At 49.2% G+C, this 20481-nt stretch overlaps 1 protein-coding gene across 1 annotated transcript; it reads left to right on the top strand.

Annotated features, from left to right (window-relative positions):
- The first annotated feature begins 961 nt into the window (after positions 1-961).
- Positions 962-20481, top strand: acsl3a (acyl-CoA synthetase long chain family member 3a). Its single transcript, XM_062472637.1, has 15 exons — positions 962-1114; positions 4809-5439; positions 7306-7483; positions 10259-10368; positions 10886-11024; positions 12143-12293; positions 13046-13169; positions 13472-13543; positions 15436-15575; positions 15996-16168; positions 17156-17230; positions 17625-17816; positions 18364-18478; positions 18710-18867; positions 19175-20481. The coding sequence occupies exons 2-15, from the start codon at positions 5068-5070 to the stop codon at positions 19330-19332; spliced, it is 2157 nt and encodes a 718-aa protein (XP_062328621.1). The 5' UTR covers positions 962-1114; positions 4809-5067; the 3' UTR covers positions 19333-20481.

The raw sequence follows: 20481 nt of genomic DNA, 5'->3' as shown, positions 1-20481 counted from the left end.
ACGCCCGATTGGACGTTGTTACCAAGCAGCAATAGTGCAACAAGGTCATGTCACGTTGTACCCTACGTGATGGAGAATGTCGTGTGGCGTGCATGGTTTGCGTTCTCGTCTTTGTGAACTCGGGGATTGTGGGTCAGGTTTCTGTCCCCAGTGTCTGCTTCTATGCCTGGGAGGTACAGCTCTCAGATGCTAAAAAAGAGAAGCCATCTGAGTCATGTGACGTCAGGGTTAAATTTAAACCGTGCTGTTAGCAGGGAGCTTTGCCGAAGATGCTCGAAAGAAGTGTTGTTGTGCTACTGTGCTGCTATGATGTCATGTTTTTAATAGAGTGTTTCTTTGTGTTGGGACATTTCTCAATATGGGTGAGCTTTTGTGTAAGCAACATGTGGGTAGGGGGGATTAAACAGATTGCATTGAGAAATGTGATTAGGATTTCATTGCAGGGGAATTGGAGATTTTATGGCTGGAAAATGTATTATTTTTTTAGTGGCTCACCCAATGGCTGTATATTGTAGTCAACCATTGTGTAATATACTGCAAATAGATATTAAATGGTCAGACATGAATCGATCAATTGTATTTTATAGTGCTATTCAAGATGTTTTCTACTTTTGTCAGATGTATTTGTATGTGCTTATTATGCATTTGACTGATGTGCAAACTCACTGATTCACCCATGACAGGAGTAGACAAGTGATAGACAGCCGACGTTATTTTAGTCTACATTAAGCTTTTTTATGTGTTTGACTGTTGTATGTATGTGACAGTAACATTTCCAAGACCTTACTTACCATGACTTTGTGATTCTTTCAATGAGACTATTAAGTGGTACAGTGTGCTCCAGGTCTGAACGCCAGTAACCTCATAATTTCATCACGGACACGCCCCCACCACGCGCCACCCCAACGAGCCCAATCAAAACTCAAGGAACGCCCCCTGTGAAATAATGCCATGACGACGTGCCTGTCACTTCCGGATGGAAAGCGGCGACCAATATCAGCCGACAGACTCCAATGCGGGAATTCAATTGCAAACTGTGCAATTGTGCATCAAAATAAAAAAGTTAAATAGGCGCTTTTCTATGGCCATTGACAACAAACACAGTACGTCTAAGGTAAGTTTTCTTATGCATGAATTGCTCTTCGTGTGCTGCTGTTTATAATGCTCCTGCCCAGATGTGCGAGATAGTCGAAGGCGTGTTAACGCAGTCAGAATGCCATAGATGTAGACTAAAGCGTCTCTAGCTAATGTCAGACAAAATAGTTAACTTCTGACAAGTATTTCTTCAAATTGTGTTCAGTTTTGTTACTTAAACATTCTGCATGTGTATTGGTTAACCGGTTTTACAAGTTGATTTTTATTCACGCTTTGAGAGGCAAACACCATGTCTGAAATTGAGACATGGAGCTCAATCAAAATAATAATAATTGTTGGTTTATTTCATACTTAAACCTAATCTCATTGAAATTTCAGTTGTGATACACATGTACAGACGAAGACAAAAATAAATAAATCAAACTGGCTTAACTATACTTCACAACTGGCCTATGACAAGGAGCTTACACTTCATGTCAGACAGGCTGTGTCTGTGTGCAGCCTACTGCCCATGGCAACTGCAATCAAATCAGGATGGTCTATTAGGAAGCGCCTGCCTATACGTACACAGAGCAACTATTGTCTCTGGAGGGTGGTGCGATGCCACTTGAGCACACAGACATGCTGTGTCTTAACTATATTGAGCCATGTTTCTATGTGCATTGTGATGTCTTTGGTAGGGCAGAAGTTGGCTTTTGACATAGTGGAGATCTTGACAGTAATACATTTTGGTTCTTGAGACTAGATCATTGAGGTGAAGTTAGTGGTTACTTAGAACAGCATGGTAATTGTTCCTTTAACAGCGGTAGGGCTAGCCAATATCAACACAGAACAATGACTGAGATCAACACCACAAAAAATGAGGAAAAGGGCAGAACATTTCTGGTTTGGCAGGTTTGTAAAAGAATGTCACTCAGATGTCAGGCTGGCCGTGTGCTTTCTCACATCCTCCATGCTGCAAATCAAGACCAAGAAAGACATCAAACTGTTGTGGACCGAGCGCCACAGTCCAGGGTATAGTGTTCTGTGTGCCCTCTCAGTGAAGTCATGCTTACTTCAGCAATGTTTTCAAAAGGGAAAGCACACGTGCTTGCAAACCCACAGTCCCACCACACACACACACACACACACACACACACACACACACACACACACACACACACACACACACATGGGCAACGCCACGCGCACACTCCAGAGCCAGTCGTCCTGGTGATGGCCCTGTGTCGTGTGTTGCTGCGTGCTGCTCTGTCACAATAGCAACGTTGAGCGGCTCTCTAGGAGGCTTTAGCGAGGGCGTGAGCGGTGGCTTCACCGCACAATAGGACCCATTCACAATCCCTTAAGGAAGCAGTGATTCCCTCTTACTGCCAGCCTGCCCGCCTGCCTACCCAACCATGGTGAGGGCATGGCAGATATTACTCAATTAATCCACTGTGTGGATGCCATTTTCCAAAGTCCAGGCTTGCTTCACAAAGCTCTATTGAGCAACAACTGCATTGCTTTCCCTTGTTGTTTCTCCTCTTTGGGGTTTGTTCTTTTGGCTTTGCCAACCTCGTGCCGTAATGGACTTATCAGTAAGCTTCCGCTTGCGAGCCAGGTGTGAATTCTGTGATAAAGTTCACAACCTGTTGCAGCCTCGCCCATCAACTGTAGAGAAGGGGAAGATTGGAGAGAGCAGTTTGACCTGCTTGGCAGGTTGCTCAAATGAGCCGGTTTTGCAGTGAATCCCACTTCTGTCAATATGTCAGGTAGTCGAGGTCCACAATGGCTCAGTCATTAATAATCAGTGTTCTGAGGAAAGATGATTCCTATTGTTACCTGTATCCCACGACGCTGAAAGAATAGCTAATTAGAAGTTATCTAGTGTGGTGGAAGGGTGCATTTTCACGGTGAGCGAAGCCGTTCTTGAGAACAAAGGAGCCCACACCTTTGGTGGAGAGGCATTAAGAGGAATAGTCGGGCCTACTTACCTACTAGCCCTATAGTTTTGCAGCTTCTCTGTTCCTTCAGCTGCTGAGGGTAGGAGACACTGAGATAAGGTCACTTCAGATTATCGGGCTGCCCTCTCGATCAGCAGAAATGCAACAAAAACATACTTTGACGGTAAGAGTCATAAAATTGTAGGAGTACTGTGGGCCTATATGCCAAATGTGGTCGAGGAAACTGTCTTCAATTGGCAGCTTTGTTTGCTCCTGTAATCTCTCCTCTGGTTTCTTATCAGCTTCCTTCAGAAACGCTGTGCTGTAGTATTCTGATAGGGGAGGAGAAGATACTGGGAGATTTTGGCAGGCTGGCAGCAGTGTTGGTGTGTAACCTGTTGGTTTATTCATGACTCATTTTTGCAGGAGTGTTGGAGGTGTGTGTAGTGTGTGTGTGTGTGTGTGTGGGGGGGGCTATAGGATGGCATGCTGTTTGGAGGAAGTTGAGCTGCTCTTCGAAATGAATAATAAATGACTTCTAAAATAGTCTCTAAGGGCACCTAATTCGGGCGTGTGTTTCATTGTTTTCTATGAAGGTTGCTTGTGTGGCCTTGATGGAGTAGAGCTAGAGTGAAAGTGTGGCTGAACTTCAAAACTGTACCGTGGAACAGCCGCTTGTGAAATGAGCCACATAATTAGCTGTGGGCTGTGAACTGGGCTGCACGACAAACATTAGCACAAACCTGCGAGGAGGAACAGAATATCCATGCTAGCACATTTTGGTTAGCTTTGACTACCAATCCCCTTGCTCTATAACAAACCAATAGGGATTAGTTTTGGGCCGTCAGCACCATGGACAGTTCCCCGACACTGCACATTGTCAGGTGTTACAGGAGATTGCACATTGGGTATTAGTGGCATTAGCCTTAGGCTGAATTGTAATGAAATGCAAGGCTTTCTCAGAAACGTGGACCCAGAGATCTCCAGTCTGGGCCTATAGAATGTGTAGAATCTTATACAGCCCCTATTACCAAGGATTTAGGCCTGTGTGGAAATCCACCCAGAGAACATTCCATCCTGGAAACACATTGAAAACACTTGTTTTCTAGAATCTGACATTCCTTCTTTTCCCCCCCGTTCCCTTTCTCTCTCTTTTATCCTTTACTTACTTGCATGTTGTTGCTCTCTCCAGTCGTTCACAGTGTTAGGCTCTCTAGGTCCACCTCCACACTCCCTGCTGCTCTCTCCTGCTCTCTCTTTCTCATCCCCTGCCATCCTCATGATCTCACCCTCGGTCTTTGTCGTCTATTCTCTCTCTCCGTCTCTCGCTCTGTCTCTCTCTCTGTCTCTCTCTCTGTCTCTCTCTCTGTCTCTCTCTCTGTCTCTCTCTCTGTCTCTCTCTCTGTCTCTCCTATCCTCTCCTATCCTAAAGATGAGTGGTCAGAGCGCTAGCTTTGGGCAGGGGGTGGGGGGAGTGGGGGGGACAAGTACTCAGCCACAGATGCAGCCGAGACCTCCATCTTATTTAGGCCAGCCAATCAGGTCTCACTCTCAGCAGGCACACTGCCCTCCTATTGGTGAGTGGTGGGATAAACCTGGATGGAGATTGGCTGTGTCTCATGGGGGATCCATTAACGGGTCAGTTGAGAAGAGTGCCTTTAGGAGTGATGGGCTGACAAGCTCGAGAGGCAGGAAGCAAGGCATATTTTGTTGGTGGTGTTGGGCTGTATTTTCAGAAAGGGGCTGACTGTTGCTGATGTTATTGTATGCTTTGGTCCTCGTGTTTCCCAGGAGTGAGGGGGTGACAGGCAGACGGAAGGAGATCTGACAGAAGGCCACTACCTCCCAGGCTGCCGTTCCTGTCGGCAAACTAAAACAAGAAGAAGAAGGGAGATTGAAAGAGGAACTCTGAGAGATAGAGAACGAGAGAAAGAAACAGTTCTAGCACCTTCTTTTGCCTGTGGTCGAGTAGCACAACGCTCCCTACCACCCACCCCTACCACCAGCCCCCCCCCCCCCCCCCACACACACACACACACACACACACAGGATGAAGCTGAAGGAAGACCTCAACCCGATCCTCCTGCTGCTCTTCCAGCTGACGGTGTGGCTGTACTCTCTGCTCACCTTCCTCCCCTCCTTCCTGCTCAGCTCCGTCTCCGATCAGGACAAGGGCTTCGGCTCGGAGCAGGAGCGGGCCCTGAGGCTGAAGGCCCAGTCTGGGTCCGGCGACCCCGCCGGGCCGTACCGGGACATGAGGGCCACCAAGAGGCTGATGTCGTCACTGCGCCCGGGGATGGACACGCTGGACAAGGTGTTTGAGGATGCGGCCAAGAGTTTCCCCAAAAGAGACCTTCTGGGCACCAGGGAGCTTGTTAAGGAAGAGGATGAGAGCCAAGTCAACGGCAAGGTGTTCAAGAAGGTGAGGAGGAGGAGGAGGAGGAGGAGGAGGAGGAGGAGGGCGAATGGAGGGATGGAGAAAGGGGAATGAGAGATGCAGAGGGACTTTATGGCAAAACGGGGAATGTTGTGATGGGAGTCCTGGGATTGGAACACCAGAAAGTAGTGCGAGAGGAAGGCCAGAGGAAAGCTGTTAAAGGAGGGGAGGAGAGAAAGATGGAGTGATGGGAAGAGAAGGGGGAGGGAAGGATAGAACTGATGAGGAGGGATGAGTTGGGGTGTTCACAGGTATTGCAAGTCTATGGTGGAATTTGTATGTGTATCACAAATACACAAAGTTTTTGTTTGTTAACAGTTAACAGTGTAATATCCCCCCAGGGATTCCTACTCTACTGTACTAAGAAGAGTACATCGTCCATCGGACGTTTTAAGTACATGTAAAGGATAATTGTTTTTTACAGACTTTATTAAGCACATTCTTACAAATGTGCTTAAGTCTTCACATGGACTATGTACCTCTCTGTCACAATTTTGTAGGTGTATTTGTAAAATGTAAATAGTCAGCATTGACTTGCAACACTTTTGACAACACCCTAATTATCTTGCTAATCTCGACATGTTAATCTCCTAAATCTACTTACACTTCTGTTGAAACACATGTTACACAAAACATATTTTGTCATCATCCTTGACTATACGTCATGGGGCTGCAGAAAACAGAAAGAAAATCCACTTTCTTTGTGTTTGTATATTATATATATATATGTCCACTAGCCTAGGAATCCAGTTCTGGTTTATTTGCTCAGGCAGATGGGTCTAGCACATAGACCTATTATCAAGGAAACCAAGCATCAAAGCTGTTTAAAATGGCGTCCGGTTAGTTTCTATGTAAAGTGTTCAGAGGCGCATTGAAGCTTCCAGAAGCTTCCAGAAGCTTCCAGAAGTGAGATATGGTCTGTGCCATGTGGATCTTCCTGCTGGTCTGGTGTGACTGGCTGTGCTCCTTGCTCAGTATTAGGTCTGTGCCTTCTTTGACATAAGGAAGAACGAAAATGGGGTGCTAGTTTCTCAGATTTGCTTCAAACTAATTCCCAAAGTTCCCAAAAAATATTATTATTATTATTTTTATTTTTTTTGCCAGGTTCGACAACAAAAAACTGAGCTGGGGTGAGGGCTTGGTCTGGCCAACCTCCCATTCAAACTGATTTCCCTCCGGCATGTGAAGTGCCAGGCCAATCACAGCACATGGAATATGGGTCTGGTTTAATACGATGACTGACGGTCAGAGAGGAGCCGCGTTGAGACATTTTTGTAAACAACCAAGATTACATTTTGTTGCTCTGATTGGTTGCTATACAATTGTGTCCAGAGGCATTTTGGTCGGCACCCGTCCATAATGCCCCTAGGAAATGGAAATTGGAACTCAGAGGTTCCAGAATAATATGCATTTGCTGCTATTCAGTCTGACAATGCCAGGCTATATGTTCACAGCCTCTTTCCTGCAATAGCAACAATACACCAGTAGAGGACAGTGTTTCATCACAGGTAGTGTGTGTGTGTGCGTGTGCGTGTGCGTGTGTGAGAGTTAACTCAGAAGAGATCATGCATCATCATGCTCGAGGCTTTAGTCAATTTGATGAAATACCAGCAAGCTTTAACAGTAGGTCCTCAAGGCTGCACAAACACATGACTTACTATCTCCATCGCTCTCAAAACTACCCCCCACCCCCACACCCAAATGTCCTTAATTCACACAATTGCACCTGATCTTGTTGGTCTCTCAATTCCTTATCACAGCATCTTTTTCCCTCCATATCCTCTGCCTCCCCCCTCTGCCTCCCCCCTCTGCCTCCCCCCTCTGCCTCCCCCCTCTGCCTCCCCCCTGCAGGTGGTCCTGGGGGAGTACCGCTGGCTGTCCTATGAGCAGACCCACAGAGCAGCCTCCAGGTTTGGCTGTGGCCTGGCCGCGCTGGGACAGAGGCCCCACAACAACATCGCAATCTTCTGTGAGACCAGGGCGCAGTGGTTTATCGCAGCCCAGGCTTGCTTCATGAACAATTTCCCCCGTGAGTAGTAGTAGGACACACACACACCGCACACACACACACACACACTGTAGTGAGTGTGTGCTCACATGCACATATGCGTGGGGGAGACGTAGGAATTGAGGCATCTTTTAGAAATATGCAGAGCCCAGCTGAGCAAGAAGGTCAGTTTGTCCCTCTGCTCTTTCTGCTGTTATGCAAGTGTCCCGCTTCCTCTCGCTCCTGTCCCCTCCTCCTGTCCCTTCCTCCTGTCCCCTCCTCCTGTCCCCTGTTCCCTCCTCCTGTCCCCTCCTCCTGTCCCTTCCTCCTGTCCCCTCCTCCTGTCCCCTGTTCCCTCCTCCTGTCCCCTCCTCCTGTCCCCTCCTTCTGTCCCATTGCTCCTGTCCCCTCCTCCTGTCCCCTGTTCCCTCCTCCTGTCCCATCGCTCCTGTCCCCTCCTCCTGTCCCCTGTCCCCTCCTCCTGTTCCCTCCTCCTGTTCCCTCCTCCTGTTCCCTCCTCTTCTCCCCTCGTCCTGTCCCCTCCTCCTGTCCCCTGTTCCCTCCTCCTATCCCTCCTCCTGTCCCCTCCTCCTGTTCCCTCCTCTCCTCCTGTTCCCTGTTCCTGTCCCCTCCTCCTGGCAGCCTGACGCCTGTGGAGTCCCCTCTCCTCCGCATGCAGACGTGCACACTGTCAGTGTCCCACCACAGCTAAGCCTGGCTGTAAACACACACAGACACACGCACACACAGAGAATACTATACATATGCGCGCACGCATCCCTACACACTGTTCATGGACGCGCTCGCACGGGCCATTGAACATGCAGCCATGCTCGCTCGCATAAACCCAGCGGGCACACCGTACATGACGACAGAAGTCCCCCGTCACCTCTGTTGCACTCACGGCCCTTCCGCTACGGCGCAAAGTCTGTGCGCACGTGCATGTCCATGTTCGACGAAGGTCTGTTTTCACGGGCACATAATGCATGCACGCTGAGCGTCGCTCACGTACTCATTCACACACGCGCGCACACACACACCCTGTGAGAGAGGTTGTGTATATACACAAGGCCTTTGGCTAACCCCCTGATGCTTCTGTCAACATCAGACACTCACGTAGAGCCTCTTCTGTCTCCCTCTGACAGCCCTCCCCTCCCTCCCTCCCTCCCTCTTTCCCGCCCTCCGTTCCCCTTCGATACCTTCATCGCCCTGCTTCTCCCTGTTCTCTCTTTTCCCATCTCTCTCCCACCCTCTTTTTCTTTCCTTTTTCCGGAATCTTCTTTTCTCTCTCTCTCTCAGCGGTCCTCCCTCTGTTTGGCTTCCACTCCCAGGTGTGTTGTGGCCGTTGGTAGGGTCTCTCCCGAACCCGAGCCTGTCGTTCAGCAGCCTCGTACGTCTGCTCACCCGAACCCCCCCAGCACCTCCTGACGCGAGGCGCAGGAGGAACTACTCATCCCTTAGTGATGCTGGACGATACTGGATACGTTTCTAGACCTGCAAGGGGGAAATGAACCCTGTGTGTGTGCGTGTATGTGTGTGCGTGTGTGTGGATGAGACGTGTCCGACTCCCAGCCTGTGTTTGGATCTCACGCCGAGGTGTCACGCCCCTTGTCCTCACCCTGCAGGATGTCTCCGACGCCATGACGCAAAGGAATGATGTCACTGGCCCCGGTCCCAAAACTCTCTGGGCTCACCCCTGGTTCGAGCGACCTCGCTCTCTCTCTCTCTTTCTCTCCCTCTCTCTCTCTCTCTCTCTCTCTCTCTCTCTCTCTCTTCCCCCCCCCCCCCACCCCAGTGAGGACCTATTGGTTCTCCTCCCCCTCTTGTGTTTTGTCAGAGGTTGTGTGTGTGTGTGTGTGTGTGGATTCTGGCCAGGGTGACATGACCCCTGCTGGCTTCTGCTCTAACCTCCTCACAGCCCTGCTGCTACTGTCCGCGTGGCGCGCCGGGGACCACGCACGCACGCACACAAGAGTTCCCTCCCACATGTACACGTGACACACAAACAAACACGTATACATGCACACACACACTCAGGTAGTTGATCATTTTTGCATCCCAGAAACAGACAGTTCACAAAAGTTTAGACGTCTGGATCTTTGCTAAGAGCCTGTCTGCACTTATGTAGGATTCCAGGAAGGGGCAACAAACCAAATGTTGTTTTTGAGAGGCAGATTGTGTGGTCTGCCAAATAAGTTAGTGTCAGTTTAGGCTGGTATTAGTGTCATCCACAATGGATTCCTGGGAAACATTCAAAATATGTGGACAGAAAGGCTCTGGGAAAGGTCCCACTGCTTGGAACACAACTACACACACACAGGCAGACACAGGCAGACACACTTACACACACACAGGCAGACACACACACACATGCAGACACACACACAGGCAGACAGACACACACACACAGGCAGACACACACACACACATGCATATCAATCTGATACCCAGGCTTACCAGTCTGACACTAATTTAATTTAGACGGGCCTGGCTAAGCCCTGTCCCAGAGCTAAACACACAGGGTCACACAACAGTCTGTTGTTGTTGTTGCTGACGTCGTCATAGCAGCAGGATAAAAACAACTCTACCTCAAAGGGTTCTTTTATTTATGACCTCAATCAAAAAGGAAACGTCATGTGTATTTTGTATCTTTTAGATGGAAGATTTGTGAAGCACAATTTAGGCCAGTCATTTGGATTTTTTGGTGTATATCACTTAGAACAGATTGGAATCAGACATTACAAATGGCCTTGTTACGTAAATATACATTTCAAAGCTGAGTGTGTGTGTGTGTGTGTGTGTTTGTTTCGAATGCAGTGGTCACCCTGTACTCCACTCTGGGTGGTCCGGCCATTGCTCACGGGCTCAATGAGACAGAGGTCACACACATTATCATCAGCAGGGAGCTGCTGGAGACCCGACTGAAGGTATGGACCACACTCACACACTCACACACACACTCACACACACACACACACACACACACACACACACACACTGACTTTTCCTTCCAACAATCCTTTTGTCAAGAGGATTCCGTTCAAAATAATTGGAAGCGAGGGAACCAAAGCGGTTATTAACGGTAAGGAGGACCGCGGGGAAGACGAGTGTGGATGAAGAGCATGGGAGGAGGAGAGGAGGGGTGCAAGGGACGGGCTCACATGGAGATTGGTCGGAGTGAACATACCCGTACACGTATCAGTTTGTGCACACACACACACAATCAGCCATTGGATGCCTCTCCGCTCTCTCCCTCTCTTTCGCCGAGTCACTTGTGATAAATATTGATGTGTAACGGGAGTTATGTTGACTTAAACCTCCTGCGGGCGATGATAAGCTGTCTGTGGACTGTTCACATGTGTCTCTCTCTCTCTCTCTGTATCTCCCTCTCTCTCTTTCTCCCTCTCTCCCCCTCTCTTTTTCTTTCTCTTGTTTTCCGGTCAGGCCATTCTGCTGGAGGTCCCCAGGCTCAGGCACATCATTGTCGTGGATGACACGCCCACCAAGTGGCCTGGCTACCCACGAGGCATCAGTGTTCACAATATGGCCGCCGTTCAGGAGCTGGGCACCGAGCCAGAGAATGGTACAAAAAAAAAATCCCTGTTTGTGAAATAAAACCTGTGTTTGTGCCATGCATCTGTAAAAGACCTTTACCCAGAACCTGTTTGACCCGTCAGCCACACATTCACTGTGATTCCCCTCAAATGATGGCCAGTACAACTGTTCAGCCATGCAACAGTTGTAAAGGCATCTTATCAAGTCTTGACTTGGGGCAGCTTGTCGTGCTGGCTTGTTGACTAGATACAGCACACTCATCTGTTGTTGGTGGAGGTCTTCATGGTTCCTGGGGCTCAGTAGGGTCATGTGAATGAGGAACACATCTGTGTCAGATTATGGTCAGATTGGGGGGGGGGGATTAAGATTGAGGAAACCCTCCTACTCCACAACCCCTCCCCCCCTTCTTTACTGCCTCTTAAACTGCCCTTTTTCTCTCTCCTCTCTTTTCCTGACATTTTTTTTCCAGCTGTCACTGGACCTTGGTACCCTTTCACCCGAAACAATTAAGTTCCATGACATGGTGTGTGTGTGTGTGTGCTCGCCCGCGCAGGTCCTCCTTCGCGACAACATTGGGCGGACATGCCGTTGGGATTGGGGAGGGTCCTGTTTACGCAGGCGCAACCTAACTTCACATGACATCAGCTCGCATTACAGAGCCCTCGCCTCTTCTGTCGGAGTGTGAGTGTGTGTGTGTGTGTCTGAGTCCACGTCAGGCCAGGACCCCTCCCCTCGGGTACAGTTACGCTCGTCTCCTCCCAGTAACGTGTTTCTCCCCATCTGATCTGTCCCTCGGCCCAGAGAGAGAGAGAGAGAGAGAGAGAGAGAGAGAGAGAGAGAGAGAGAGAGAGACATAGAGAGAGACTCTCAGACTCTCTCCATTTGTAAGTGCCTAGCAGTGTAAGTAGGTTTACTGAAGGGTGCTGGGCTTGTTTAATATGTAGCTGGCTGTTTTTCCATGGCTTCAGCCTGCTGACCTTCACCAGACAGCGTTGTGCTCTCTGTTCCACCACACCCCCACAACCCCACAGCCACAAGACAGGCTCTTCTCTGCATCCTCTCCTTCTGTTCCCAGGACATGGATGCAGTCTTAACAATTATTGTGTCTGTGTGTGTGTGTGTGTGTGTGTGTGTGTACCTGTCCAGTGGCCCGAGGTCGGACACAGCCCCTCCCCTCGGACATTGCCGTCATCATGTACACCAGTGGCTCCACAGGCATGCCCAAGGGCGTCATGATCTCCCATAGCAACATCATCGCCAGCATCACAGGCATGGCAGCGAGGATACCCAACCTGGGGTAGGTGTCCCTAACCCCTAAAGGAAGTCACAAATATTTGGATATATTTTGCACATAAAAGTATTTAAAAAGTCAAACAAGTACTTGGTTTGGTTGTATTTTGTTGTTTTGGTTGAGCTCTGATGCCTTGGCGGTATAATGCACGGTACAGTGGCAGGGTTAAAGTCACATGATGCTGGCGGAAACTGGCAGAGTGATCTGTGACCTCACAGAGGGGCCTCAGCATCAACTGAGCACGTGCAGAGGCACGCGGGGTCCAAGTTCTTCCTAGCAACAGCTCGGCACCATCTCATTGGTCCTCGCAGCGGATTTGTTTTGGTTCCTTAAACTCCCATATCTTGACGGGGAGAAAGGGGGGGGGGGGAGAGAAAAAAGGAAAGAGGAATGGAGGGAAAGAAACACTCACTGCCATCTTGATTAGACTCACAATGAAAATGATGGCCGTTCTTTGTTTGTTTAGTTCTGGCGTAAATGTTCTGGGATGTAAACAACAACTGGTAATGGGATCTCTCTCCCTGAAATGTTCCTGTTTCTACGGTTGGATATCTTGCACGTCACACACTGTCCCATGTCTCTGAAAATATATCTCCAATTCCTTTTACAATCTTAACAAAACATTTCTTCCTGATTTACCACAGGCGTTTTCCTGCCAGGAAATTCCCAACATTTGCCTTCTGCTCAACCCTCCACACCCCCACGCTCTATGAACAACCATGCTAACCATGCCCTGTGTGTGTTCTCTGTTCTGGCAGCGAGGAGGACACCTATATTGGGTACCTTCCACTGGCCCACGTACTGGAGCTGAGCGCTGAGCTGGTGTGTGTGGCGCACGGCTGTCGTATCGGTTACTCCTCCCCCCAGACTCTGGCGGACCAGGTCAGACCCCCCCCCCCCACACACACACACACACTGACACACACATCACTGTAATGACCGTAGGACTAAACACTCATACACGTCTCACAAAAATGATGTCAACAACTGACTGATTGACTGACTGACTGACAGACTGACAGACAGTCTAGCTGGCTGGGTGGGTGACCCGCTTCCAAAATGAACAACTATCTGTGGCTGTTTCTGTGGAGTCCTGGTGTGAAGACCTGATGTCCAAACAGGACTGTATGCACCAGAAGCCATCTGACTGTTGTACTCTCTACGGCCTCTTTCTCTCCCACCAGTCGACCAAGATCAAAAGAGGCACCAAAGGAGACACCAGCATGTTACAGCCCACCCTCATGGCCGCTGTTCCGGTAAGACACCACCCCCACCCAGCAAACGCATCATTTAGACGGGAAGTTGTGAACATTTTAAAGTGTTGAATTCCATTTTATGCACGTTCGTTTCCCCAGAATTATGTGTAATAGAGACCTAAACAAGTCTGTCAGAGACGTGTGTGTAGTGTTGTGTTAGTTCCACGTGTGACATATTGTCCTGGCCTGTGCCATCTCACTGTCTTCCCTAATGGACTCCTGTTCGACTGGGTTCCATCAAACCCAGCTCTGGTGTTGGACTAGGGTACCAGTGACACACACCATTAAGGCGTCCACTCACTTGAGCTTTGCATTTCAGCGTGGCGCCGGCCGGCCCACACAAGCCCATGCATTTTAATGACTCACTCCTCCATGTCCCCCCTCCCTCTCCCCTCCCTCCCCTGTGTGAAAGCCACGGGTCAGTGAGAAAGCCTTTATCTCTCTGTCTTTCTCTCTCTCTCTCTCTCTCTCTCTCTCTCTCTCTCTCTCTCTCTCTCTCTCTCTCTCTCTCTCTCTCTCTCTCTCTCTCTCTCTCTCTTTCTCTTTCTCTTTCTCTTTCTCTTTCTCTTTCTCTCTCTCTCTCTTTCTCTCTCTCTTTCTCTCTCTCTCTCTCTCTCTCTCTCTCTCTCTTTCTCTCTCTCTCTCTCTCTCTCTCTCTCTCTCTCTCTCTCTCTCTCTCTCTCTCTGTGAGAAGAGCACCCCCCCACCCCCCACCATCTCTTCCCCCATGAGGACCCCCTCTCCCCCTCCCAGGGTCATGAGTCCAGGGGTCAGAGGGCTCCAGTGTCTGGAACCATTCACAGCTGGAAACAGAACGTGAGAAAGCCCTGTGTGGTTTTCCCCATGACACACACACACACACAGTCCGCAAAACACACACACACACGCACATGAAATGCGTGTGTAGTTCTCTTTGACATTGTCAACAGGCTGCATGAGTCCCACGTCTGCTTCCTTTCTCAGTAGTGTATCACACACACACACACACCAGCTGCTGTTTATTGTTTGTTGTTTGTGCCCTTTACCCTATTGAGACTTGGAGACCGGTTCTAAGAACACAGCGATCGGTTCAATAATGAAGTGTTCTTGGTCGGAGTGCGGTTTTGAACAAAGTCTCTTTCTCCACAACCCTAGTGTAGGTAGGAAACAGACATCACTCAGTCTCACACACACACACACACAGGGGTCACTGGGGTCACGACTAGCACACGATGCTAGCTTGATCGCTCTCAACGGAAAATCTGGACAAACTGGAACACTTGATTAGCGCACTTTTATATTAAAACCCTTACTTCTTATTCTTTTGCTCCAACTCTCACCACCGATCCTCACCACCACTTTTTCCTGTTTGGTTTCTTTTGTCTATCTTTATATCAATCTCTGTGGGATTGAGATCACTTATTTTCCATGCCGGCAGCATTGGACTACCCCTCCCAGAGTCTATCAATGATTCGGGAGAATTTGTGTTTGTCTGGGTGCATGGGCTAACACCGTTATGCAATGGTAACTTGCCATATGTTTTGGATTTACCAATCCCATTAGTTCTTACACAGTGAAACTTGGTATTGGACGGTTGGGCTGAGGTATTTACCCCTATTTTCCCTCCCCTCCCTGTCTCTCACCTCCTATCTCTTCCTTTCACTCTTTCACCCATTCTTTTTCTCTCTTTTCACCTCTCTGTCCTGCCCTCTCTCTCTCTTTCTCCCTGTTTCCTGTACACTCTCTCTCTGTTTCTGTCTCTCTCTCTCTCTCTCTCTCTGTTTCTCTCTCTCTCTCTTTCTTTGTGTCTGTCTCTCTCTCTCTCTCCCTTTCTTTGTGTCTGTCTCTCTCTCTCTCTTTCTTTGTGGCTGTCTCTCTCTCTGTCTCTGTCCCCTCCTGCCTCCCTCCTGCAGGAGATCATGGATCGTATCTATAAGAATGTGATGACCAAGGTGGAGGAGATGAGCTGTCTCCAGCGGACCCTCTTCATCCTGGCCTACAACTACAAGCTGGAGCAGCTGTCCAAAGGCTACAGCACGCCGCTGTGTGACAAGTAGGAACACACACACACACACACCACACACACACACACGTATCTACATGCATGCAAACAAGTAGGAGCACACACACCCCACACACACACCATGTACACACACACACACACACACGTATCTACAGGCATGCAGACAAGTAGGAGCACACACACCACACACACACACGTATATACATGCATGCAAACAAATGCTTGTGAACACAAATTCATCCTTATGCAAACTCCTCATTAATCCGTTACACATCTCGATGTGAGCTTGGACATGTGCACGTGTGCGCACACACACAGTGTCTCTCTCACACTCACCCTTGTGCACAAACAAACGGGCTATTTAAGCACAGTTAATCCGCCTATGGTGTAAACACATTTTTTCCCATAGTAGATTAATAACCCTCCCCTCTCTCCCCCCCCCCCCCCCAGCCTGGTGTTCAGGAAGGTGCGTGCTCTGCTGGGGGGCCGCACGCGGGTGCTGCTTTCGGGCGGGGCGCCCCTCTCGGCCGCCACTCAGCGCTTCATGAACGTGTGTTTCTGCTGCCCCGTGGGCCAGGGCTACGGGCTGACGGAGACCTGCGGCGCCGGGACCATCAGCGAGAGTAAGGGGGGGAGGGGGGGGGGAATGGAGGGAAAGAGCGGAGGGGAGGAACAGAGGGTTAGATTGAAAGACTAGGAGGAAGAGGTCAAGAGTGGAAGAGAGGGGCAGGCAGGAAGGAAGAACAAATTGGTGAGGGAGAGAATGAAGGTTGTGGGAGGGAGGAAGAGCGAGTTCGATTGAAATACTAAGGGAGGGAGAGGTCGAGAGGGGGCGAGAGAGGCCGGTTGTGGAGGGGGGGGAGAGGGTAAACGAGGGAGAAACATAGAGCATTGCTTGGCATCTTGGAATGTTCTAATAGCATTTTACAGGCAATTATTTCCTCAGAATGGTCTGAATACCTCTGTTGGTGCTGGGCTAGCACCAACTACTTAAACTGAAAGTTAACATGACTGAATTCAACTGAAGTCCAATTTACCAGACCATTTTGAACATTTAACGGAGATCATATTCTAAAATGTATAATACTATAACGCATTATAACGGCTGTGATGGCTATCATACTTTGAATATCATTGCCATAGTTGCAGCTAGACTGTTTTCCTGCCAGCCTTACGATGGAGTGACTGAGGGGAGTGGGGAGAGAGAGGAAGAGGATGAGTAGAACATGAATCTTATTTACTATCCAAACAATGTATTGAGAAATGAGGCCATATTTGGTGTTATGCAAGAATGGATATAATCCTAGTCATTTTCCTAAACAGTTCCGTCTGCACGGTGGCCCATTGCCCACCGCTGTCAGCAACTGGACCAACAGAACATCCTTAGCATTCTCGTTTAGTCCCTGCTTTGAGATGGGTCCAGCAACGTTGCCATAGCGAGGGGATAAGTGAGGTCAGGTTGCTACGGTAACCAGGGGTTTCTCTGACGGGATGCGGGTGACTCTTGTGATGGTGAGCCGCTTTGATGTGTGTGTGTGTGTGTGTGTGTGTGTGTGTGTGACGACAGGGGCCCCTGGCATCTTGTAATTGTGTGTGTGTGTGTGTTCCAGTGTGGGACTACAGCACTGGCAGAGTGGGAGGCCCGCTGGTGTGCTCTGAGATCAGGCTGAAGGACTGGATGGAAGGTGAGTAGGCCACACTTCTTCTCTCTCACACACACACACACACACACTTATGAAAACAATGTCGCTGTGTTTATCAATCCATCCCCCGGTATCTCCACACATGGCCTCACTAACATGAATGATGGACAGCATATGAGGGGAAAGATCCAAAAGAGTCCCCCCCCCAGAGCCTTGTAGGGATGAACCTCTCTCCCTCCTCCATGTTCTCTTCACTCTGTTTTTCTTTTCTAATCCATCACGCGCTCTATTATTTCTCTGTGGCTATCTTGTCATCTAATCGAGTTCAGTCTATTCTTGTTCCCTCCCACAGAATGACTGCAGATTATATCTGTCCTTTATGGGATTTCGATTCCGACTGACTCTCTACTGGGTTTTTATTGGCCCTCTTCTCCAGGTGGGTACAGCAGCACGGACACGCCCCATCCCCGAGGAGAGATCCTGATTGGCGGGCCCAACGTAACCATGGGCTACTACAAAAACGAGGCGAAGAACCAGGAGGACTTCTTCGTGGACGGGGACGGTCAGCGGTGGTTCTGCACCGGGGACATCGGAGAGTTCCAGCCCGACGGCTGCCTCAAGATCATCGGTGAGGACCGCCGACGCGCTCTACGATGGGACGCGTCGGAGCTCAGAGCGGTGAACAGGAGACCAGCAAAACGCGGGGGGACTTTTTTTTTCTTTCTGGAAACCTCAGAGTATTATCTCACCAATCTTACCCTGAGGCTAGTTCCAGCGAAAGACTGGACTTCTCACACAAACTACGGTTGTAAACTAGCCGTACTTCAGAGCTCATCCCTCAAGTGTCTGAGAACTGACTTCAGCTGCCCTTTTCTTTTTGTAACTGTACAAATGTCAACATTGTGCCCTCAGCTCTCCCACATCCTTATCAACTCTGCTCTCTTACCTGCCATCATTTAGTCTAGCTTGTCAGAATCACAATTTCATAACCACTTCCAAGAATTCCTCTCCAGTTTGTGTATTGTGGTCAGCCAAAAAACCCTTCTCTTTTATCTCTGTCTGCCCAGATATAGCAATGCAGTGGAAAATGTGCCGCTGTTCCAGTCTCTGCCTTGTGGGTGTTTGACACACACACACACTCATCCAGTCTACCCTGGTGTCTCTGTTTTCTCCAGACCGTAAGAAGGACCTGGTGAAGCTGCAGGCAGGAGAGTATGTGTCACTGGGCAAGGTGGAAGCCATGTTGAAGAACTGCTCTCTCATCGATAACATCTGTGCGTACGCCAACAGGTGTGTGTGGAGTATGAGTATTCAAAAATCCCACCAGTTTCCCCACAACACAGCCTCTACTTCATCACCATCGTCCTGTGTTTCGTCCGTGCTCTCACTGGAAACGTCTTTTCAAAAGCTCTCGGCCCTACCTTTTGTTTGTGGTCTTAGACAGACGTACGTGGACACGCGAGAACGTTGTCAGGATCTCCAGTAAAGTAACTATGTGAGCTCCTCTACCCTCCCCTGCAGCGACGAGACCTACGTGATTGGCTTCGTGGTGCCCAATCAGAAGCAGCTGCTGGCGCTGGCGGACCAGTACCGTATCCGGGGCTCGTTCGAGGAGCTGTGTGAAAACCTGGCTATGGAGGAGGTGGTCCTGACGGTCATCACAGAGGCTGCCCTCGCAGGTCAGACATCTCCTAGGTTACAATCACCCGAGCTGAGGTGAGGTGGGACTCGGAGGTGTTTTAAAGACGGGTAGAACAGATTTAGATATTGACATGGGCATAACCACGTCAGTGGAAGATTCTTGGATCGACTCGGGTCAGCCGTTGTTCCGCACACGCTTATGACTCCTCTAACAGTTCCGTGTTTCCATGTTCCAGTGACTCAGCTTCACGCCAGGTACCATGTGCTGCACACGTGTCGCACTCGTCCTTATTCGAGAGCTGCCGATGATGCGTTTCCTCTTCCTGTGCCGTTTGGTTTCCGCAGCTCAGCTGGAGCGCTTCGAGATACCGCGGAAGATCTGTCTGAGCCCCGAGCCCTGGACCCCGGAGACGGGCCTGGTCACGGACGCCTTCAAGCTCAAACGCAAGGAGCTGAAGACGCACTACCTGAGCGACATCGAGAGGATGTACGGCGGGAAATAGCGTGGCGAGAAAGAGTGTCTGTGTGTGTGTTTGTGTGTGTGTGTTTTACGTAGGTCCGTGTGTCCATGTGTGTGACACCTGAGTCAAATGTTTGTCCAAGCACAGAGCCAGCACCTGCCTCAAAGACCCCCCCCCCCCTCTCCATCTGCATATCCCTGAAAAGACAACCCTGTTAAACCATCATTACTTGAATCTGTTTTGTTCTCCTGAGACCAAAAAAAGAAAATACAGAATGAGCAGGAACTATTTCAATCAGGAGAGACCAGTGAAGGAAGAAGATATAATTGATTATTCAACAAGCAATATGTGGTGATTAGACTGGGTTTGGCGGTAAGACACTATGGGGAGATTTGGTAATCGAGGGGCCTCTGCCCTGAGCAACAGCAAGATGAACCCCCCCTTAGAGTCCAGACACTGGTGGTGATGGCTGATGACTCTGCTGAATGGAAGGTGGAGCTGGTGAGTCCTTGAAGACTGGTGGCGTTGGGGAGGTGGAGGGGCGCGCACAACAGCACTTGAACGGACCGAAGGCAGAGAGAGAAACCTATTTAACGAGACGGCAGCAAGACAATTGGCCAGCAGTGAAGGTGTGTCGCTGTGCTATTGGGTAGATGTGACCAGCTGATATCCCAGTTGACAGTCTAGGCATCGACAGCGAGGAAAACACAAGTGAGCGTTTGAGAGGTGTGAATAGGATAGTATGAGAAATAACGGGCCGAAACATGTAGAGGTCTGAACTTTCGCTCGAGCTTCATTACTGTACCAGAAAAAGGAGGCCGTTGTTGCAATGTCGTATCTGTTGATACCTTACCTTTACCTATCTAGATAATACTTTCTCTCCAAATAATAGTAAGTAGATATGTCTGTCTGAAAAGAGTTTGGAAAGATACGGTTGATTTATCCCTGCCTGTCTTTGCCTAGCCCATTTCACCGGAAACATTTCAGATATGAGACAGGATGCTGTGTTAGCCCTAAACGAAGCACAACAGGAAGTAGTTTGATAGGATACAACATCGGTTTGCTTGTTTTGTTTTCCATATTTCTCCTGTAGTCGTTATTTTCTCCTGTTACGGTTTCTTGAGTTGTTTTTTTCTTTTTTTTTTTATAATAGCTGTCCAGGGCTCTCATTGGCTGATTCTCTTGCCATGT

This window comes from Osmerus eperlanus, chromosome 11 (assembly GCF_963692335.1).
Source record: "Osmerus eperlanus chromosome 11, fOsmEpe2.1, whole genome shotgun sequence".
NCBI classification, from domain to species: Eukaryota; Metazoa; Chordata; class Actinopteri; order Osmeriformes; family Osmeridae; genus Osmerus; species Osmerus eperlanus.
The sequence above is the reverse complement of the archived record's forward strand: the minus strand, read 5'-3'. Positions and strand labels throughout refer to the sequence as shown.